This window comes from Saimiri boliviensis, chromosome 10, assembly GCF_048565385.1.
Source record: "Saimiri boliviensis isolate mSaiBol1 chromosome 10, mSaiBol1.pri, whole genome shotgun sequence".
In the NCBI taxonomy this organism is placed as follows: Eukaryota; Metazoa; Chordata; class Mammalia; order Primates; family Cebidae; genus Saimiri; species Saimiri boliviensis.
Window position 1 is genome coordinate 88159106 of NC_133458.1, and position 19814 is coordinate 88178919.

The 19814-nt window shown below is 42.8% G+C and overlaps 1 protein-coding gene across 1 annotated transcript in view; it reads left to right on the forward strand.

Moving 5' to 3' along the window:
* The first annotated feature begins 1317 nt into the window (after positions 1 to 1317).
* DNAH11 (dynein axonemal heavy chain 11) overlaps positions 1318 to 19814 on the forward strand; it is a 396587-nt gene continuing 378090 nt past the window's right edge. The window contains exons 1-2 of the mRNA XM_074379604.1: positions 1318 to 1847; positions 2409 to 2552. Of these exons, the coding sequence (XP_074235705.1) occupies positions 1488 to 1847; positions 2409 to 2552 (504 nt within the window). The 5' untranslated portion in view covers positions 1318 to 1487. The remainder of the gene's footprint in view (positions 1848 to 2408; positions 2553 to 19814) is intronic.

The following is a 19814-nucleotide window of genomic DNA, read 5'->3' on the forward strand; positions in this document are numbered from 1 at the left end:
AATTCGGCTAGATTTGTAAGTAGTTATTTACTTTCAATTTAATTCAACTATTATTTACAGAATTCCTGGTCTTCTAGGGTACAGGGATGTGAAGTTGGAATATAAGAGAGGAGAGACTAGGAACTGGTGATTGCTAGCTAGCCTTGTATACTAGCAACTGGGAGTCCCAAAGAATATCATGGACCATATAAAGCAGACTTGACAACTTAGAAGTCATTATCAAGGTTTTCCAAGGGCCTGTGTTATTTCAAGATTCTGATTATGTAACTGGAAACTTGTAGATGGTTTTCAGGGGCAGTTAGTATCCTGAAAAGAAAAAAATTGTTGAAGCCTCATCTTCTGGAAATACCTGTTTATCAACATTCAGGTATTAAATGATTATTGTGGGCAACAGTCCTTCAATAGCCACCATGGAAGGGGTGGGGGTTGAAGTCTTTAGTTTGAAATAAACAATTAACAAAGGAGATTTAAAAGTTTAGTTCGAGGACTCCTCAAAATTCAAAATTTCCCATACCAGTCTCAACAAAAGCCACTAATGCACCACAGTGGAATCCCATTTCAGTATCATGCAACTGTTTTTAATCTGACGCTTTTCCTCTTTGACCTTTTCACTCTCGAATTAAATAATAATTTTATAGATTTTCGGAACATTTTGGAGTTTACGAAAGGGCACTGTGCGTTCTCTTACTGGGCCTATTAGCATTCCAGTAAGTGTCAGGTTGAGGATGGGAATCAGGAGGGCTTTGAGTACTTAGATCTTGGATTCTCATGACTAGGAAAGTTGAATTGCAGGATTGACTCTTTTCTCGTAATAGTTGGACACCTCGGGAAAGGTGAATAACAGCCCTCAACTTGGGCCCAGAAACTTCTCTGTTACTTAACTATTTTTGTAAGTTAGTCTCTTGCCCATAAAACAAAGACTGACTAGTCAGAAACATGGCTTTCCACGGATTCTGTGAACTAGTCTAGGTAGGGGATTTAGCACGGAGGTCGGCACAAGAGAGCATTGCTTCATCCAGAGCACCTGACTAATGCTGGGAGTCCCACCAAGTGTCCAGTAGGCTACGGAGCCGCAGGGCAGTGGAACGAGCGCCCTGGGGGCTCATACCGATCCGGTACAGGAGGCTTCTCGGCCGGTTCGGGACCTAGAGCCCCAGGGCCGCTCCCCTCGGCCTGGCCTTGGCCTTGCCTTCAACTGGGAGGCTGCGCGGAGCACTCACTCCGCCCCCAGCGCGCTGGGGCGGGGACACCGTTCCCCGGGAAACGGGACGCGCTGCTCGACCCAGGCAGTCGCCTCGGCCCGGCAGGCTACCACCGTGCGCAGGAACCGCTGCTGCTAAGTAGCTGCAGGTGGGAGACGAGGGTCTACGCTTGCGGCGATCGCGGAGGAGGCTGAGCGCCTCCGCAGGTGTCCTCGCTCACTCCGGGCTGACCCAGAGCCTGGGTGAGGACCCAGTCGGCCCCGCGTCCCCTCGGACGGTTGCCCGATGGCAGCCCCAGTGGCAGGCAGGGAGGCGCGAGACTTTCGGGAAGCCCCGACCCTTCGCCTAACCTCGGAGGCCGCCCTGGAGGCAGTGGGCGCTGTGGAATTTGAGGAGGAGGAGGAGGAGGAGGAGAACGAGGAGGCGGCGGCGGCCCGGAGAGCGCAGAGTTTCGCCCAAGACGCTCGGGTGCGCTTCCTCGGCGGCCGCCTGGAGATGATACTGGGGTTCACCCAGGAGAAATGGAGCCAGTATTTGGAGAGCGACGACAACCGGCAAGTTCTTGGGGAGTTTCTGGAAAGCACCAGCCCGGCTTGCCTTGTGTTTAGCGTCGCCGCCGCGGGGCGCCTTGTGGCTTCCCAGGAGGTAAGAGACGTTGGGCAAGGGGATCTGCCCCCCGCCCCGTCAGCAAAACGGATACCCAGGGGAGACAGCCCAGTCGCACCCCTTTGGATCCCCGCGGGGCGCTCACTCGGGCACTTCAAACTTGGCTTGAAGTCCCCATCCTGAGGCCCGCAGGACTTCGCCCCACGTGCACCCACTCTGCAGTTCGGCGGCTGCTGGGTGGTTTCTAGAAGGTCAGAGCTTTTTTGTGTCTGACCGAGAATCCCCTGCTGAGTCTGTTCGACTAGGATAATGCAAGAAAACCAGCGCTTTCTTCAGCTGCTTGGGTGTTAGACGCAAGGTGGGCTTTCCCTGCCAAAAAAAACTTGGTTTCCGTTGCTCTTGGATCACTAGAGTCACATCTTTTTAAAAAATGTGGTGTTCGGCAGAGCGCATGTAACTTGCCATGTAGAAGGAGCAGGCAAGACGCCAGTTTTTGTTTCTTCTGAGAGCAATCCAGCTATAAGTTGATATAGTAAATCCTACTTGTTAACAGGAAAACTACAAAGTGAACTTGAACTAATTATTCTGTTCTTGTTTCAGATTCCAAGAGATGCAAACCATAAACTTGTTTTTATTTCTAAGAAGATTACTGAAAGCATTGGAGTAAATGACTGTTCTCGAATGGTTTTGTTTGGAGAGTTACCTGCGATGTCTGTTGGACATGTATCTGCTTTCCTTGACGAGGTACTGGTCTGTCTTTAATATTTAAAGCTTTCAGTTATCTCCATGATAATTTGGAATTATTTAGGACAACTCTGATAATTTAAAAGAAAAAAAAAAAAGAGCTAGGAGGGGAAGGAAAGGGATGGAGTTAAAAAAAAAACAACTTGTAGAAGCCAGTCGTCTCTAGCCAGGTGGATGGAGTCCTAACATCTAGACTGTTCTTGAAAGGAGCTGGTACTTAGGGTTGTTAATATTCAACAGGTGCTAATTGCAGGGCTCATTCTCTCCCTTTCTTCTTTCCAAGATCCTAGAAGCAAATAAGCAACTTGAATGGGCTCTCGCACTTTAGCGGTAGGTTTTAAACTTCACATTCAGAGTAGAGACAAATTTACACTTTGAAAATGGGTATTATCAGTTCTTTTTTATACTTGTTAGAATAACAGTTAAAGACTAAGTTTCACTCATGGCAGGTAATGGAAAAAGGTGATGAAAGTGTTAGAAATAGCTCTTAAAATTTCTGTTTCCCCTCTTAGAGAAACACTCTACAACCAGTGTTACTGACACTTTAATGTGAATAAGAACTGCCTGGGGGTTTTGTGCAAGACAGTCTGGTTCATTCAGTCTCGAGTGGAGCCCGAGGCTCTGCATTTCTAACCTGAGAAGGATGCTCTTTGTGGACCACCTTTGAAGAACCACCACCAAGTAACCAGGTTCTCAAAGTTTGCTGAACATTAGAATCACCTGGGGGAACTTTGAACACGCCAATGCCCTGGTCCCACCTCATACCAATGAATTTAGAACGTCCTGAATGGGAGCCAGGTGGCAGCAGTTGTTTACGATCCGCAGGTGGTTCGAATGCGCAGTGAGCTTTGGGAACCGCTAGATGAGATATCTGTCTACCAGGCCAATTCCTGAATCAGACCTCTGTAATCAGTGTAGTCCTGCCAAGGCCGATATTTAAGGTAGGGAAAATTGCTGACATATGTATTACTAATTATTTACCGGTCTCTCATGATCACACCTCTTCTACTTTCTGAGTGTCTTCTTGTGTCTTTTTGAAGGGAGGTATTTTTTTTTCTGGACTAATGGAAGTCTCTCACCCCTAACTTCCGTACCCTGTGTGGTTTCCATCCCCTCCTGTTGAATTGAGTTGGCTTTAGCTGATTTCAGGGAGGTGCTAGGAAGAGTCTTTTAACTTCAGTGCCACGAACAGTGTTTGGTATGCAGCAGGTGCTCAGATTTTAATTGAATTGTATCTGATGACTTTAGTCATTATGTGAGTCTAGACAGCTATCAGCTGGAACTTGGAGGGACAGGTCTACACTATGAAATTCTTGCTCTACCATCTGTGTCTGGCAACAGAAGATACAAGCCTTTTCCAAATTTCTTTACTCTTTTTTTATCCCAGTACCAAGATCTGCATGCTATTCTGAAAAAGGTATGCGTGCGCCTCAACATCATGATGTTTCCATACATAACTTTTTGTAACCAGCTTGTATTACATAATTATACTTAGCCAAAGTATTTAAAATGTCGTGTGGTTATGTATCATGTCGGCCCACATTTCAATAAAAAACAATTCTGAATGCTTGCCAAGACATAGAGGAAATTTCCTTTGGCTCTTTTCAGTCAATGTCTGGGCCCCATCCTTGGAAATTCCAATTTTAAAAGTCTGGAGGGGCCCAAGCTCTTGTATTTTGAAAGTATTTTTTTCAATAATTTTATTGACTGGCTTAAGAACCCTGGTAAAGAGAAACTCTACAGTTTACAAAAAAGAAACAGAAGGTAAGTAAAGAGATCCACGGGAAAAGGACGTTTACTTTTTTATCTATAGTTGTATATGTCCTTGATGAGCCTTTGATTCACAAAGAAAGTTTGTTATTTTTCTTACAAATGCAGAAACTAGACAAATTTTACAACTAAAATAAGACAACCTCAAATTAATTGACTTATTTGACACATATTTGATAAAATTTACTGTGACTAATAAGCATATCCCAGGTCTGTTTTAAATAATATGTCTAGAGATACTTTAGCTGTTTGTGTCACTAATTGCTTTCCACAGCATGTGTCTCAGAATTTCATAGTGTTTTATCTACAGCTCATAACACAAACATTAACTTTTAAAAGAAGTTGGCTTTGTCATGGAATAATGTAAGAAATACATTTACCCTTCCAAACCCAAAGAATGGACTGGGAGACACGCAGAACAGCAGACCAAGACTTTTAATGGTGGTCTTACAAAATCAGGTGTTTGGTAGGCAGGCACACGCAGGGCAGTTAACAGCAGGTAATTTATCTCCTTGCATGCAAACCCCTCCCCCAGTTCCTGATCAGTTGAGTACTATGGGTTACAATCTTCCTGGACGTTGTCTAAGTTTCATTATGCCCCTTATAAGGTTATACCCTGGTCCTTTCGCTCGCTTAAGTTTCAATTTCCCAATAACAAAACTTTCTTTTCTTTTACTGGCTGACCCCTCCTCTACATTCTGTTTGCTTATTATGACTTTCTAGGTGCATCAGCGGTGAAGTTTTTCATATCTGCAAGCTGGCTGCCAGTACTTAGATTTATCATGCCTTGAAAATGGACCATTTAAAATGTTTTCTCACAAATTCCCTCCTCTTTTCTTTTTACTGTCTTTGGTATTATTTTTATCTAAACTCTTTTGGTTCTTGAATCACTCTGGGAAAGTTGTTTACTTTTTTTCCTTATAGGAGAGTGAATTTAATTTGGTTTCTAATAGTAGCAGGTTATTTTGCTAGTAAGTTATGTGTATTTGTTTATTAATAGTGGTTTTAATTAATCTTGTGCTGGTTGCCTTACACGGGGATAATACAACATCCCACTGCTGTTAAGACTCCTGCCACAATTATGAGAGATGTAAGGATTGGAGTTACCATGCCTTTTCATTATTTAAACCAACCTTCTAGGCAACCTATTAATGGGTCATTGATTTCAGCTTTTTTTGCTAGTTTATTGGCTAGGGTTGTTCTTGTAAAGCTTTTCTGATGGTCCTATCTGGGGCAGTATTCTTGGGAATGAAAGTATAACATTTTCCACCCAGCATAACTCATACACCCCCTTTTCTGCTAGTATTATGTCTAGTGCAAGTCTCTTTTCTAAGGCTATTTCGCTGGTGGCATTTAACTGGCTAGCTACCCCTTTGAGGGTCTCCTGAGTATAATTGAGGACTTTTGTTGAATGATAGATGTAGTTAATTTAATTCATATTTTTATTATAGTTGACCACCAGAAGAGTGTAACTTAAAGCAGCAGCTGTTTGGTTTTGGGCCTTAAATCTATTAGGCACCCCACTAGGGGCTCCTATTGAGTTAATATCTATATTGGGATTAACAGAATTTATCAAATATCTCCAGTTTTGGTAATGATGTCTATTTTCGGGTATTTTAGGAAATGCCAGAGTGAAGGCAATTGGACTAAAGCCCAAGTCCTGATCCAGTGGATGGTAACAGGTAACAGGTCACAGAGGTTCCTTTTCCCACAAGACCACCAGACTTTTGCCTGGGGTATATGGAGAGCTGAGTAATTGCCATTCTCTGACTCACCCCTGATGTTCAGAATGTGGGTACAAATTGAGAGTTCTCCCATGAGTTTATGAACTTTGTCCCCTGCCTAGAGAGTCAAGAGGTGTGATTTCATATTCCCTGTGGAGAACAAAGGAATTGCTCTGGGATCTGACCTCTGCATTCCGGGGTTGGGGGGGAGGCGTTGGGGGGGGGGAAGCAAGGACAGATTCCCACCCCCACCCCCTCCCCAGATGGAGTTTTGATCTTGTTGCCCAGGCTGGAGTGCAATGGCACAAGCTCAGATGACTGCAACCTTTGCCTCTTAGTTCAAGCGATTTTCCTGCCTCAGCCTCCCAAGTAGCTGGAATTACAGGCATGCACCAGCACTCGTGGCTAATTTTTTGCATTTTTAATAGAGATGGGCTTTCACAATATTGGCCAGGCTGGTCTCGAACTCCTGACCTCAGGCAATCCATCCACCTCAGCCTCCCGAGTTCTGGGATTAAAGGCGTGAGCCAGTGTTACCAGTCAATGACAGACTTTCATAAGTCTCATTTCCCCATGCATCCTTATCCTGGTATAGAGCTAACATGCAATGCCTTCGTTTAGGATTGGTGTTCCATCCTAGAGGAAACAGAACCACCTGTACCTGAAGTTGTTCCACAGCACATGCATAGCAGCTACTCTTGTTGAGGGCTTGTACCAAAAGTTAGACCCATTTGACCCAGGCATTCATATTCCTGTACCCTGTCTCACTTTCTAAGGTTTGCATTAAACCCTTTACCTTAGTTATTTCTACCCTTTAATGTCATTTGGTGAACTAAAGTGTTTATTAGGGTTTTGGAGTATAGCCAGGCAAATGGGTGGTTGAGTTTTTCTATTAGTTGGAGAACAAATTGCCCTAGTGGGTTTTTCCTGGTGATGTTTGCCCCAACCCGTATAACTGAGATTCTACTTTCGGTTTTTGGTTTACAACAGCTGGATTGTCAATGGTGATGAGTACAGGATTGCATTGTAAATTCTGGCAGTTACTTGGCAGGGAGCCCTTGGACAGATGTAATTTATTCTTTCAGAGTCTCCAGGTTGGAATTACCCACCCCATGTTTACTGTCAAACCCTGAAATTGGGTAGTCCACCCTACGTTATCCCAGCTGGTGCAGGGTGATGCTCTATCCTAACATGTATTTGGTTCAGGGCAAAGATATGTATCCACCTGAGAGGTGTTTTTGATTTTCCACATTCCCACAAGGTAAAACCTAGCAGGCATTAAATTTTATAGTTTGAGGTGCTACTGTCTGGGTTACATTAATTAGCAACCTGATTGGGTAGGGAAGAGTCCCCTGCTGCTTTCCATTTTGACCTTCTGTTCTTTATAGTAGCCCATGCCAGACATATTAACTTGCAAAAACGGGGCCAGCCCATGCTTTGTTTTTAGAATTTTCTCAGCGTTAACTTTAAGGGTTCCTTAGGTGACCTGTGTACTTTCCACTGGTCTTTTTTTCTCCCTTTAGTTTTTTGGTTTTTTTTTTTTTTTTTAATCAGTCCCTTGACTTGAGTATAGTGAGTTTACCCCAGTTGAGCTGTTTGCAGGGCCAGCTCAGTGGTCAGGAGCACTTGATAGGGACCTTTCCCGCTTCGGTGGAGTTTGTCTTCTTTCCAAGTCTTAATCAGCACCATTGCCAGGCTGGAAGTGGTGAGTGGCAAACTCAAGAGGTGGAGTTTGAGTCAGAAGTCCTTTTAACCTGAGAGATGACAGGGTGGAGTATATAGCCAGGATCTAATTTCTTAAGAATTGATCCTTGGTTTCCATAGTAGGAAGATCTCTAGCTGAGCCCAAATATGGGAGCTCATATAATAACTTGTAGGAGGACAAGCTCAAGTCTTTTCTTGGGGCTGTCCTAATCCTAAGGAGTGCTACTGGGAGACATTTGGTCCAAGGCATTTAGTTTTTAAGAAGTAGTTTAGTGATACCCTTTCGGAGAGTTTGATTCATTCTTTCTACCCTTCCAGAGGAAGGGGGATGCCAAGGGATGTGATAATGCCATTTAATTTGTGAACCTTCCATAATTCCCCTTATCATTCTTGAGGTAAAGTGACTCCCATCATCTTAATTGGTATTTTCTATGAGGCCAAATCTAGGCACAATCTGTTTTAGTATTATTTTGACCACATTCCTGGTGGTGGTTGTTGGAAGGGGAAAGGTGATTTATGATTACCAGTAAATTATTTAGTCTTTCTACTTTGGGCATTTCTGTGAAATCTGCTTCAATGCTCTCAAACGCTCTTATTTCGAGAGGTCTTACTCCCGTGGCCTGTTTTCTAGTCACCTTCTTGTTTATATTTTCACAGGCTACACAACTTCCATATACTTGTTTAGTGATGGTATACATCCCTATACACCATATACATCCCTATACACCCATAATTCCTAAGTGTTGCGTCATACGAATCGTGGAGTCCCCAGTGATTCCCCTTATGTAATATAGATACTAGTTTTCTCATTAGTGGTTTACTTATTTCTCTTCCATCAGGAAGTACCCATTTACCACCTTCAGTCTGAGTGACCCCTATCCTGTCTAATTCTTCCTTCACTCTGGTAAACTGGGGCCTTAATACTACCTTACGGATGTCTGGGAGCAGGCTAAATAGTCTTCTGATTTCTTCCTCCAGAGAGGCTTGCTCAGCAGCTTTCTCTGCAAGCCTGTTTCCTGTAGCTTCTATAGTGTTCCCTTTCTGAGGACAATTTACATGAACTATGGCTACCTCTGCTGGAAGCAGGAGGCTTTCTAAAACCTATTTGACTAATTCCCCGTGTACCAGTTCTTTTCTCGTGCTATTTATTAGACCTCGCTCTGTCCAGAGTTTTCCAAAAGTGTGTACCACCCCATAGGCATAGTTAGGATCAGTATATGTAGTGCCTTCTTGAGCTTTAAGGAGCTTTAGGGCCTGGTTAAGACCATATAATAAACAGGTTTGGGCTGACCAGCTGCTAGGTAATCTACCGTGCTCACACAAGGAGTGTTTGTTTCCATAAATGACAGCATGGCCATTATGTCTCTTGCCATCTATCACTCAGGACGACCCATCCAGAAACAGCCTTATCATATCATATAGTGCAGCTTCCCTAAGGTCTGGTCTAACTTTGGTTTGGTATTTTATGATATCTAAGCAGTTCTGGATGTCCGGATATCTAAGATGTCTCTTTGTTTTCCTCTCCTTTCCATAAAAAAGTGTCTGGATTTAGGCAAATATTTGTTGTTACGAGCAAATCATTTTCTTCTAGTAATATGGCTTCATAATCTAGAATCTGAGAATCCATTAACTATCTCCCTGCTTTTGATTTAATAGATTCCTGACCCGGTGTGGGGTGCTTACTATCAGGGCCCCACCAAAGGTTAGCTTTCCACTCTCCTCTAGCAGCAGAGCTGTGGCAGCACTGCTTGCACACATTCAGGCCACCCCTGAGAGACAGGATCCAGAAGCTTGGAGACAAAAGCAGCAGGTTCCCTCTTCCCTCCCCAGGTTTCAGTAGCACCCCAAGGGCCACACCCTGGTCTACTGTTACAAACAGATGGAATGGTTTCCCTGAAGATGGAAGGGCCGGGAGTAGGGCTGAAATGAGGGCCTGCTTTAGCTCTTTCACTGCCTGAATTTCCTTTGGAATTGTTGCAAAAGATTGGGTTTCTCTTCTAGTAACTTGAGGCAGAATCTTTGTTTTTTGAGCATATAAGTTAATTTATTACCTATGGCTAAACCTAGAAATATGCTGAGTTTTCTCATTTTCTTAGGCAAAGGCAGATCCACTATTCCTGATAGTCTTTCTGGGTTTATTTTTTGCTTCCCTTCACTAAGCAGGTGTCCTGAATATTTAGCTTCTTTTTCTACAAACTGCAGTTTGTTCTTAGAGACGCATATTCCTCTTCCTCCTAGGAAATTAAGCGAGTTTATGGTGGTTTCTGATACTTTGGCCCTCCCCAGAAGTTAAAAGATTGTCTATGTTTTGTAACAACCGGGTTCCCCTGGAAGGTTGGAATTTCTCCGGAACCTTTTCTAAGGCTTGACCAAATGCATGTGGGGCTTTGTGAAACCTTGTGGGAGCACAGTCCAGCAGTACTGTTGTTTTCTCCCAGTTACGGGATTTTTCCGTTGAAAGGCAAAGAGGTCCATACACGCCCAGACTACATCTTTTAGATCCACCACACTGAACCACTTACGTTCATAGGGTATCTTACTGAGGAAGGTATAGGGGTTAGGCATCGCAGGGTAGTAGGTCTGGACAACTGGATTTATGGCCCGTAGATCTTGCACCAGTCTGTACAAAAAACCATTAGGCTTTTTGACTGGGAGAACTAGAGTATTGTACAGGTGACATGCAGGGTTTTAATAGTTCACCTTTCATTAATCTCTTTATTACTGGTTGGAGACCTTTTCTCACTTCAGTAAAAGTGGGAGTATATGTATTTGCCAACTTCTTCTTTTGGTTTATTTTAATTTATAAGGGTGTGATTTTTAACTGTTCCCTATGGCCTTTCTTAACCCTCACAAGGTTATTAATTTTTTTTCTTCCTCCTCTGTTAGGAGGCCCATTATTACTTTTATTTGTCCTTCTTCCCTCCTAATCCTAAACCCAATCGTACAATCTGGTTTTGACCTAGGATGTTCGTTTCTGCTTTAGGAACATATAAAAGTGACCAATTGGTTTTGTCCCAATCTAATGAACATTTTCTTGAATACCGAATGTTGAAATCCCTCCCCTTTTACTCCTGATAATGTTGATTTTTCCTTGGAGAGTTCTGTACCACTTGGTTGGTGAATTAGGAAGCAGCAAGCCATGCCAGTATCAATAAAAAAAAATGTCACTTCTTCTCCCTCGGGTCTCACCTTCAGATTTATTAAGGGTTCCTGGTGGGACCTACTCAGAAGGAACCCCTGACCCCCCTAGTCTTCATCAGCGGTCATGAGGGGTTTCACCTTTTCTTCTGTTTTCCCATTTAGGAGATTCTTTCTTAAAATGCTCTGACTTCCCACACTTGTAACATTCACTCATAGTCTTAGAAGCTTTCCCTGTATTTCCCTTCTTCTCTGTGTTGAAATATATCTTGTCTCCTTTGAGGAGGATCTTGATCTAACCTTTTTTTGACTACCTCTTCCACAGTGGCAACCATGATTTTTTATTTATGCTTCTCTTCCTCTCCTTACAAAGATATTCTGAGCCTCCCTGAGTATTTTCTCAATTGGTCTTTGATTCCACCCATTAATCCTTTGTCATTTTTCTGTAATGTCAGACCAGCTCCTCCTTAGAAAGTTAACCTTCAAAAGGCCTTGCCCTGCTGGGGCCTCTGGATCTAATCTGGAGTACTTTCTTATCTGATCTGTGAGCCTCTGCAGCAATGCACGGGAAGTTCCCTGTTTTTGGTTTTGTTGAATCTTGAATGCCTTTGAGACATTTTGTGTCCCAGTAGTGGACTTTTTGATCCCTTTTATTATTAGTTTCCTAAGGTTCTGCATTTGGGTCTGTTCTCTGGATTTTTTTTTTTTTTTTTTTTGAGGGGGAGGAGTGGAGAGACCGAGTCTCGCTCTGTTGCCCAGGCTGGAGTGCAGTGATACAATCTCAGCTTACTGCAACCTCTGCCTCCCAGGTCCAAGCAATTCTCCTGCCTTAGCCTCCTGAGTAGCTGGGATTACAAGTGCGTGCCACCATGCCCGGCTAGCTTTTGTATTTTTAGTAGAGATGAGGTTTTGCCATGTGGGCGAGGCTGGTCTCAAACCCCTGACCTCTGGTGGACCACCTGCCTCTGGCTCCCAAATTGCTGGAATTATAGGCATGAGACACACGCCTGGCCTTTTGGATCATTATTATTTCATTTGGGATCTACATTTGGAAATTTTTGTTCCGCTGGCAGGACTTCTGCCTGGGAGGGTGTTATCTCTCCCAGATGGTTATGGCTGCTCTCCTAATAATTTCCCTTTCTTTCCCTGTGAAGAGGATATTTATGATAGACATTATTTCAGCCCAGGTGTAAAAGCTGGGCCCTAGGAATCGGTTCAGCTGGTTTGCTAAACCCAGGAGATTTATTATTATTATACTTTAAGTTCTGGGGTGCATGTGCAGAATGTGCAGGTTTGTTACATAGGTATACATGTGCCATGGTGGTTTGCTGCATCCATCACCCTGTCATCTCTATTAGGTTTTTTTTCCTAATGCTATCTGTCTCCTGTCCCCCGAGCCCATGCTATGCCTTCTTTAGCGCCCTACCCCCTGACAGGCCCTGGTGTGTGATGTTCCCCTCTCTGTGTCCATGTGTTCTCATTGTTCAACTCCCACTTATGAGTGAGAACATGAAGTCTTTGGTTTTTCTGTCCTTATGTCAGTTTGCAGAGAATGATGGTTTCCAGAGAATGATGGTTTCCAGCTTGATCCATGTCCCTGCAAAAAACAGGAACTAATCCTTTTTTATGGCTTAATAGTATTCCATGGTGTATACGTGCCACATTTTCTTTATCCAGTCTGTCAGTGATGGGCATTTGGGTTGGTTCCAAGTCTTTGCTATTGTGAACAGTGCTGCAGTAAGCATATGTGTGCATGTATCTTTATAACAGAATAATATACAATCTTTTGAGTATATATCCAATAATGGGACTGCTGGGTCAAATGGTATTTCTATTTCTAGATCCTTGAGGAATTGCCACAGTATATTCCACAATGATTGAACTAATTTACACTCCAGCAGTGTAAAAGCATTCCTTTTTCTCCACATCCTCTCCAGTATCTGTTGCCTCCTGATTTTTTAATGGTCACGCTTCTAACTGACTTGAGATGGTATCTCAATATGGTTTTGATTTGTGTTTCTTTGTGTGATGATGAGATTTTTTTCATAAGTTTTTTGGCCACATAAATGGCGTCTTTTGAAAAGTGTTCATATCTTTCGCCCACTTTTTGATGGGGTTGTTTGTTTTTTTCTTGTAAATTTAAGTTCCTTGTAGATTCTAGATATTAGCCCTTTGTCAGATGGGTATATTGCAAAAATTTTTTCCCATTGTTTTGGTTGCCTGTTTAATGATAGTTTCTTTTGCTGTGCAGAAGCTCTGGGGTTTAATTAGGTCCCATTTGTCTATTTTGGCTTTTGTTGCTATTGCTTTTGGTGTTTTAGTCATGAAGTCTTTGCCTATGCCTCTGTCCTCAGTGGTGTTGCCTACGTTTTCTTCTAGGGTTTTTATGGTGTTAGGTCTTATGTTTAAATCTTTAATCCATCTGGAGTTAATTTTTGTATAAGGTATAAGGAAGGGGTCCAGTTTGAGCTTTCTGTGTATGGCTAGCCAGTTTTCCCAACACTATTAAGTGGGGAATTCTTTCCCCATTGATTGTATTTGTCAGGTTGGTTAAAGATCAGATGGTTGTAGATGTGTGGTGTTATTTCTGAGGTCTCTGTTCTGATTCATTGGTCTATATATCTGTTTTGGTACCAGTACCATTCTGTTTGATTACTGTAGCCTTGCAGTGTCGTTTGAAGTCAGATAGTGTGATGCCTCCAGCTTTCGTGTTTTTTTTTTTCCCCCCGCTTTAGGATTGTCTTGGCTATCCAGGCTTTTTTTTTGGTTCCATATGAAATTTAAGGTGGGTTTTCCAGTTCTGTGAAGAAAGTCAATGGTAGCTTGATGGGGATAGCACTGGATCTATAAATACTTTGGGAAGTGTGTCCATTTTCACAATACTGACTCTTCCTAACCATAAGCATAGAATGTTTTTCCTTCTGTTTGTGGCCTCTCTTATTTTCTTGAGCAGTAGTTTGTAGTTCTCCTTGAAGAGGTCCTTCACATCCTTTGTTGTATTTCTAGGAATTTTATTCTCTTTGTAGCAATTGTAAATGGGAGTTCACTCGTAATTTGGCTCTCTTTTTGTCTGTTATTGGCACATAGGAATGCTTGTGATTTTTGAACATTGATTTTGTATCCTGAGACTTAGCTGAAGTTGCATCAGCTTAAGGAGATTTTGGGCTGAGACGATGGGGTTTTCTAAATATACAATCATGTTATCTGCAAATAGAGACAATTGACTTACTCTTTTCCTAACTGAATACCCTTTATTTCTTTTTCTTGCCTGATTGTCCTGGCCAGAACTCCCAATGCTATGTTGAATAGGAGTGGTGAGAGAGGGCATCCTTGTCCTGTGCCAGTTTTGAAAGGGAGTGCTTCCAGTTTTTGCCCATTCAGTATGATATTGGCTGTGGGTTTGTCATAAATAGCTCTTAATATTTTGAGATACATTCCATCAGTACCTAGTTTATTAAGAGTTTTTAGCATGAAATGCAATTGAATTTTGTTGAAGGCCGTCTCTGCATCTATTGAGATAATCATGTCGTTTTTGTCTTTGGTCTGTTAATGTGATGGATTACATTTATAGGTTTGCGTATGTTGAACCAGCCTTGCATTCTGGGGATGAAGCAGACTTGATCGTGATGGATAAGCTTTTTTATGTGCTGTTGGATTCAGTTTGCCAGTATTTTATCGATGATTTTTGCATCAATGATCATCATAGATAATGGCCTGAAATTGCTTTTTTAGTTGGATCTCTGCCAGGTTTTGGTATCAGGATGATGTTGGTCTCGTAAAATGAGTTAGAGAGGAGTCCCTCTTTTTCTGTTGTTTGGAATAGTTTCAGAAGTAATGGTACCAGCTTCTCTTTGTATCTCTGGTAGAATTTGGCTGTGCACCCATCTGGTCCTGGACTTTTTTTGGTTGGTAGGCTATTAATTCCTGCCTTAACTTCAGAATTTGTTATTGATCTATTTGGGAATTTGACTTCACTCTGGTTTCGTCTTGGGAGGCTATAAATGTCCAGGAGTTTATCTATTTCTTCTAGTTTTACTGGTTTATTTGCATAGAGATGTTTATAGTATTCTCTGATGATAGTTTGTATTTCTGTGGGATTGGTGGTGATATCCCCTTTATCATTTTTTAAAATATCTATTTGATTCTTCTCTCATTTCTTTTTTATTAGTCTGGCTAGAGGTCTATTTTGTTAATCTTTCAAAAAACCAGCTCCTGGATTTATTGATTTTTTGAAGGGTTTTTTTTGTGTGTGTGTCTATCTCCTTCAGTTCTGCTCTGATCTTAGTTACTTTTTGTCTTCTGCTAGCTTTTGAATTTGTTTGATCTTACTACTCTAGTTCTTTTAATCATGATGTTAGGGTGTCAGTTTTAGATCTTTCCTCATTTCTCTGGTGGGCATTTAGTGCTATACATTTCCCTCTGCACACTGCTTTAAATGTGTCCCAGAGATTCTGGTACATTGTGTCTTCATTCTCATTGGTTTCAAAGAACATCTTCTGCCTTCATTTCATTATTTATCCAGTAGTCATTCAGGAGCATGTTGTTCAGTTTCCATGTAGTTGTGTGGATTTGAGTGAGTTTCTTAATCCTGAGTTCTAATTTGATTGCATTGTGGTGCGAGAGACTATTTGTTATGATTTCTCTTCTTCTGTACTTGCTGAGGAGTGTTTTACTTCCAGTTATGTGGTCAATTTTAGAATAAGTGTGACATTATGCTGAGAAAAATGTATATTCTGTGAATTTGGGGTGGAGAGTTCTGTAGATGTCTGTAGGTCCACTTGTTCCAGATCTGTGTTCTAGTCCTGAATATCCTTGTTAATTTTCTGTCTCATTGATCTGTCTAATATTGACAGTGGGGTGTTAAAGTCTCCCACTATTATTGTGTGGGATTCTAAGTCTCTTTGTAGGTCATTAAGGAATTGCTTTATGTTTCTGGGTGCTCCTTTATTGGGAGCATATATATTTAGGATAATTAGCTCTTCTTGTTGCATTGATCCCTTTACCGTTACATAATGCCCTTCTTTGTCTCTTTTGATCTTTGTTGGTTTAAAGTATGTTTTATCAGACTAGGAATTTTACCCCTGCTTTTTTTTTCCACTCTCCATTTGCTTGGTAAATTGTCCTTCCCCCCTTTATTTTGAGCCTATATGTGTCTTTGCACATGAGATGGGTTTCCTGAAAACAGCACATCGATGGGTCTTGACTCTTTATCCAATTTGCCAGTCTGTGTCTTTTGATTGGGGCATTTAACCCATTTACCTTTAAGGTTAATATTGTTATGTGTAAATTGGATCCTGCCATTTTGATGCTAGCTGGTTGTTTTGCCCATTAGTTGATGCAGTGTCTTTACAGTGTCGATGGGCTTTACAATTTGGTATGTTTTTTTGGTGTCTGGTACTGGTTGTTCCTTTCCATGTTTAGTGCTTCTCTTGTAAGACAGGCCTGGTGGTGACAAAATCTCTCCACATTTGCTTGTCTTTAAAGAATTTTATTTATCTTTTGCTTATGAAGCTTAGTTTGACTGGATATGAAATTCTCTGTTGAAAATTCTCTCTTTAAGGATGTTGAATATTGACCCCCACTCTCTTCTGGCTTGTAGGGTTTCTGCTGAGAGATCCACTGTGAGTCTGATGGGCTTCCCTTTATGGGTAGCCCAACCTTTCTCTCTGGCCTATAGCATTTTTTCCTTCATTTCAACCCTGGTGAATCTGATGATTATGTGTCTTGGGGTTGCTCTTCTCGAGGAATATCTTTGCAGTGTTCTGTGTGTTTCCTGAATTTGAATGTTGGCCTCCCTTGCTAGGTTGGGGGCATTCTCCTGGATAATATCTTAAAGAGTGTTTTCCAACTTGGATTTATTCTCCCTGTCACTTTCAGTACACTGATCAAACATAGATTAGGTCTTCTCACATAATCCCATATTTCTTGGAGGCTTTGTTCATTTCTTTTCGCTCTTTTTGTCTCTAATCTTGCCTTCTCACTTTCTTTCATTGAGTTGATCTTCAGTCTCTGATATCTTTTCTTCTGCTTGGTTGATTTGGCTGTTGAAACTTATGTATGCTTCACAAAATTCTCATGCTGTGTTTTTCAGCTCCATCAAGTTGTTTATGTTCTTCTCTATGCTGATTATTCTAGTTAGCATTTCATATAACCTTTTTTCAAGGTTCTTAGCTTCCTTGCATTGGGTGAACATGCTCCTTTAGCTCGAAGAAGTTTGTTATTACCCACCTTCTGAAGCCTGCTTCTGTCAACTTGTCAAATTTATTCTCCATCCAGTTTTTTTCCCTTGCTGGTGTGGAGTTGTGATCACTTGGAGAAGAAGAGTTGTTCTGGTTTTTGGAGTTTTCAGCCTTTTTGTGCTGGTTTCTTCCCATCTTCATGGATTTATTTACCTTTGGCCTTTGATGTTGGTGACCTATGAATGGGGTCTCTGAGTGGATGTACTTTCTGTTGATGTTGAAAGTATTCTGTTCTGCTTGTTAATTTCCTTCTAACAGTCAGGTCCCTCTGTTGCAGGTCTGCTGGAGTTTGCTGGAGGTCCGCTCCAGACCCTGCTTGCTTGGGAATCATCAGTGGGGGCTGCAGAACAGCAAAGATTGATGCCTGTTCCTTCCTCCTTTTGTCCTCTCCTGTATGAGGTGTCGATCAGCCCCTGCTGGGAGGTGTTTCCCAGTCAGGCTACATGGGGGTCAGGGAGCCCCTTGAAGAGGCATTCTGTCCCTAATCAGAGCTTGAGCGCTGTGCTGGGAGATCTGTTGCTCCCTACAGAGCTGCCAGGCAGGGACATTTAAGTCTGCTGAAGCTGTACCCACAACTGCCCCTTTTCCCAGGTGCTCTGTCCCAGGAAGGTGGGGGCTTTATTTATAAGTCCCTGACAGGCTGCTGCCTTTTTTCAGAGATACACTGCCCAGCAAGTCTGTTGACACAGTCTGCCTGCACTGACCCTGTTGAGCTGCTATGGGCTCTGTCCATCTGTGTGAACTTCCTGGAGACTTTGTTTGCACAGGCAAGGTTAAAACTGCCTACCTAAGCCTCAGCAATGGTGGACATCCCTCCCCGCACTGAGCTCAAATGTCCCAGGTTGTGCTCAGACTTCTGTGCTGGCTGCAAGACTTTCAAGCCAGTGGATCTTAGCTTGCTGCTCTTTGTGGGGGTGGGACCTGCCAAACCAGATCACTTGGCTCCCTGACTTCAGCCCCCTTTTTCAGGGGAATAAGTGATCTGTCTCACTGGTGTTCTAGGCACCACTGGGTTATGAAAAAAAAAAGGAAAAGAAAACGGCTGCGGCTAGTTTGGTATCTACCCAAATGGCCTCCCAGTTTTGTGCTGGAAACCCAGGGTGCTGGTATTGTTGGCACTGGAGGGAATCTCCTGATCTGTGGGTTGTGAAGACTGTGGGAAAAGTGCTGTATATCAGAGCCAGAGTGCCACAGTGCCTGGAAAATTCCCCAGTGGCTTTCCTTGGCTAGGAGAGGGAGTTCTCCCACCCCTTGCACTTCCTGGGTGAGACAATGCCCCACCCTGCTTTGGCTCACTCTCCTTGGGCTACGCCCACTATCTAACAAGTTCCATTGAGATGAACCAGGAACCTTAGTTGGAAATGCAGAGATCACCCACCTTCTGTGTCATGCTAGCTGGGAGCTGCACACTGGAGCTGTTCCTATTCAGCCATCTTGCCGGAAAATCAACCCAGGTGATTTTATAGAAGTGGTTTCATTTCCTTCTTGAGATTCCTAACTTTAGCACTTGTAAAAGGAGCATTTACAAAGCCAGTCTCTGTGGGAACTTCCCTAAGAGGGAATATGCTAGATGCTTGCTGTGTGGAAGAGATAAGAAAGTTCTTAATATCCCTCTTACAGTGTTCTAATTCTTTTCTCAAATTTGGATAATTATTTAAAGGAGCAGTTTGTTCAACTCCACTGTGGTCTCCAGGTCTTTCTTCCTCTAACCTTCCTGCTGCCCCTTGATCTTTCTGTCCCCTATTTTGTGAGATGTATGGAAGGGCAGGCATGATGAAGGTCCCAGGGCTTTTCACCAGGTGAGGGCTTTTTATGAGGCGTTTTTTTTCTTCTTTTTTGAAGGGAAACATGGAGACTCATGCCTTGATCCAGCAGAGAGCATAACCCATCTCTTCTTGTGAGGTTGGGGTTTTATTGTTCAAATAGAGAATTAAAGCTTGGCACACCCAACTTTTATCTGAACTAAATTTTGCCCAAAAGACCAAAAGCTTGGGAATTGGGTCTTTGGGCCAGATAAACAGCAATACTCTATCTTTTGCTCTTTTCTCTTCTCTTCTCCCTGGTTCAAGGGTTGTCCCTCCAAACCTGCAGCATTCTCCCTAAATGGGGGAATGTCAGAGGAAGTCTCTTTGGCTCCCTCTTTTTTTGGCCCATAGGCCTAGAATTTTTGTTTTTCATTTTTGATCAGTCTTTGTGTTCAAGCTTCTCCCTGTGTACTCAACCACCTCCTACCCCCGCACTGGAGGTTCCTTGCACACCCTGAGAATTGCTTTGCCTGCCTGTCTCTGGACATTTTCCTCATGGTAGAACCGAACGGTGGATTGGGATTGGGACTCTGCATTTGCTTCATATCTAGGATACGTCTCATTTACATACACTGGACTTCTGAAAATGCCCAGCCACCAAGGCAGTACTTAAGAGTCCAATTTTTCTCCCTTGGTTTGTGCATGAGGTTGCCTGGTTGCTGTGCCTGCTTTTCTCCCTGTGTCGCCTCTGCTGCCTCCTGAATAACAGTCTTGGGTTTGTTTATGGCCTCTACAGGGGGCCAGGACACCCAGACAGAGCAGGCCACCAAAATCAGGTGGGGTATGTTTCCACTCTCAGCTGGATTCCCACTCCACACAGGCACAGAGATCCTGGACAAGCCCCCAAGTTTCTGAGAAACACGTTTACCTTTCCAAACCCAA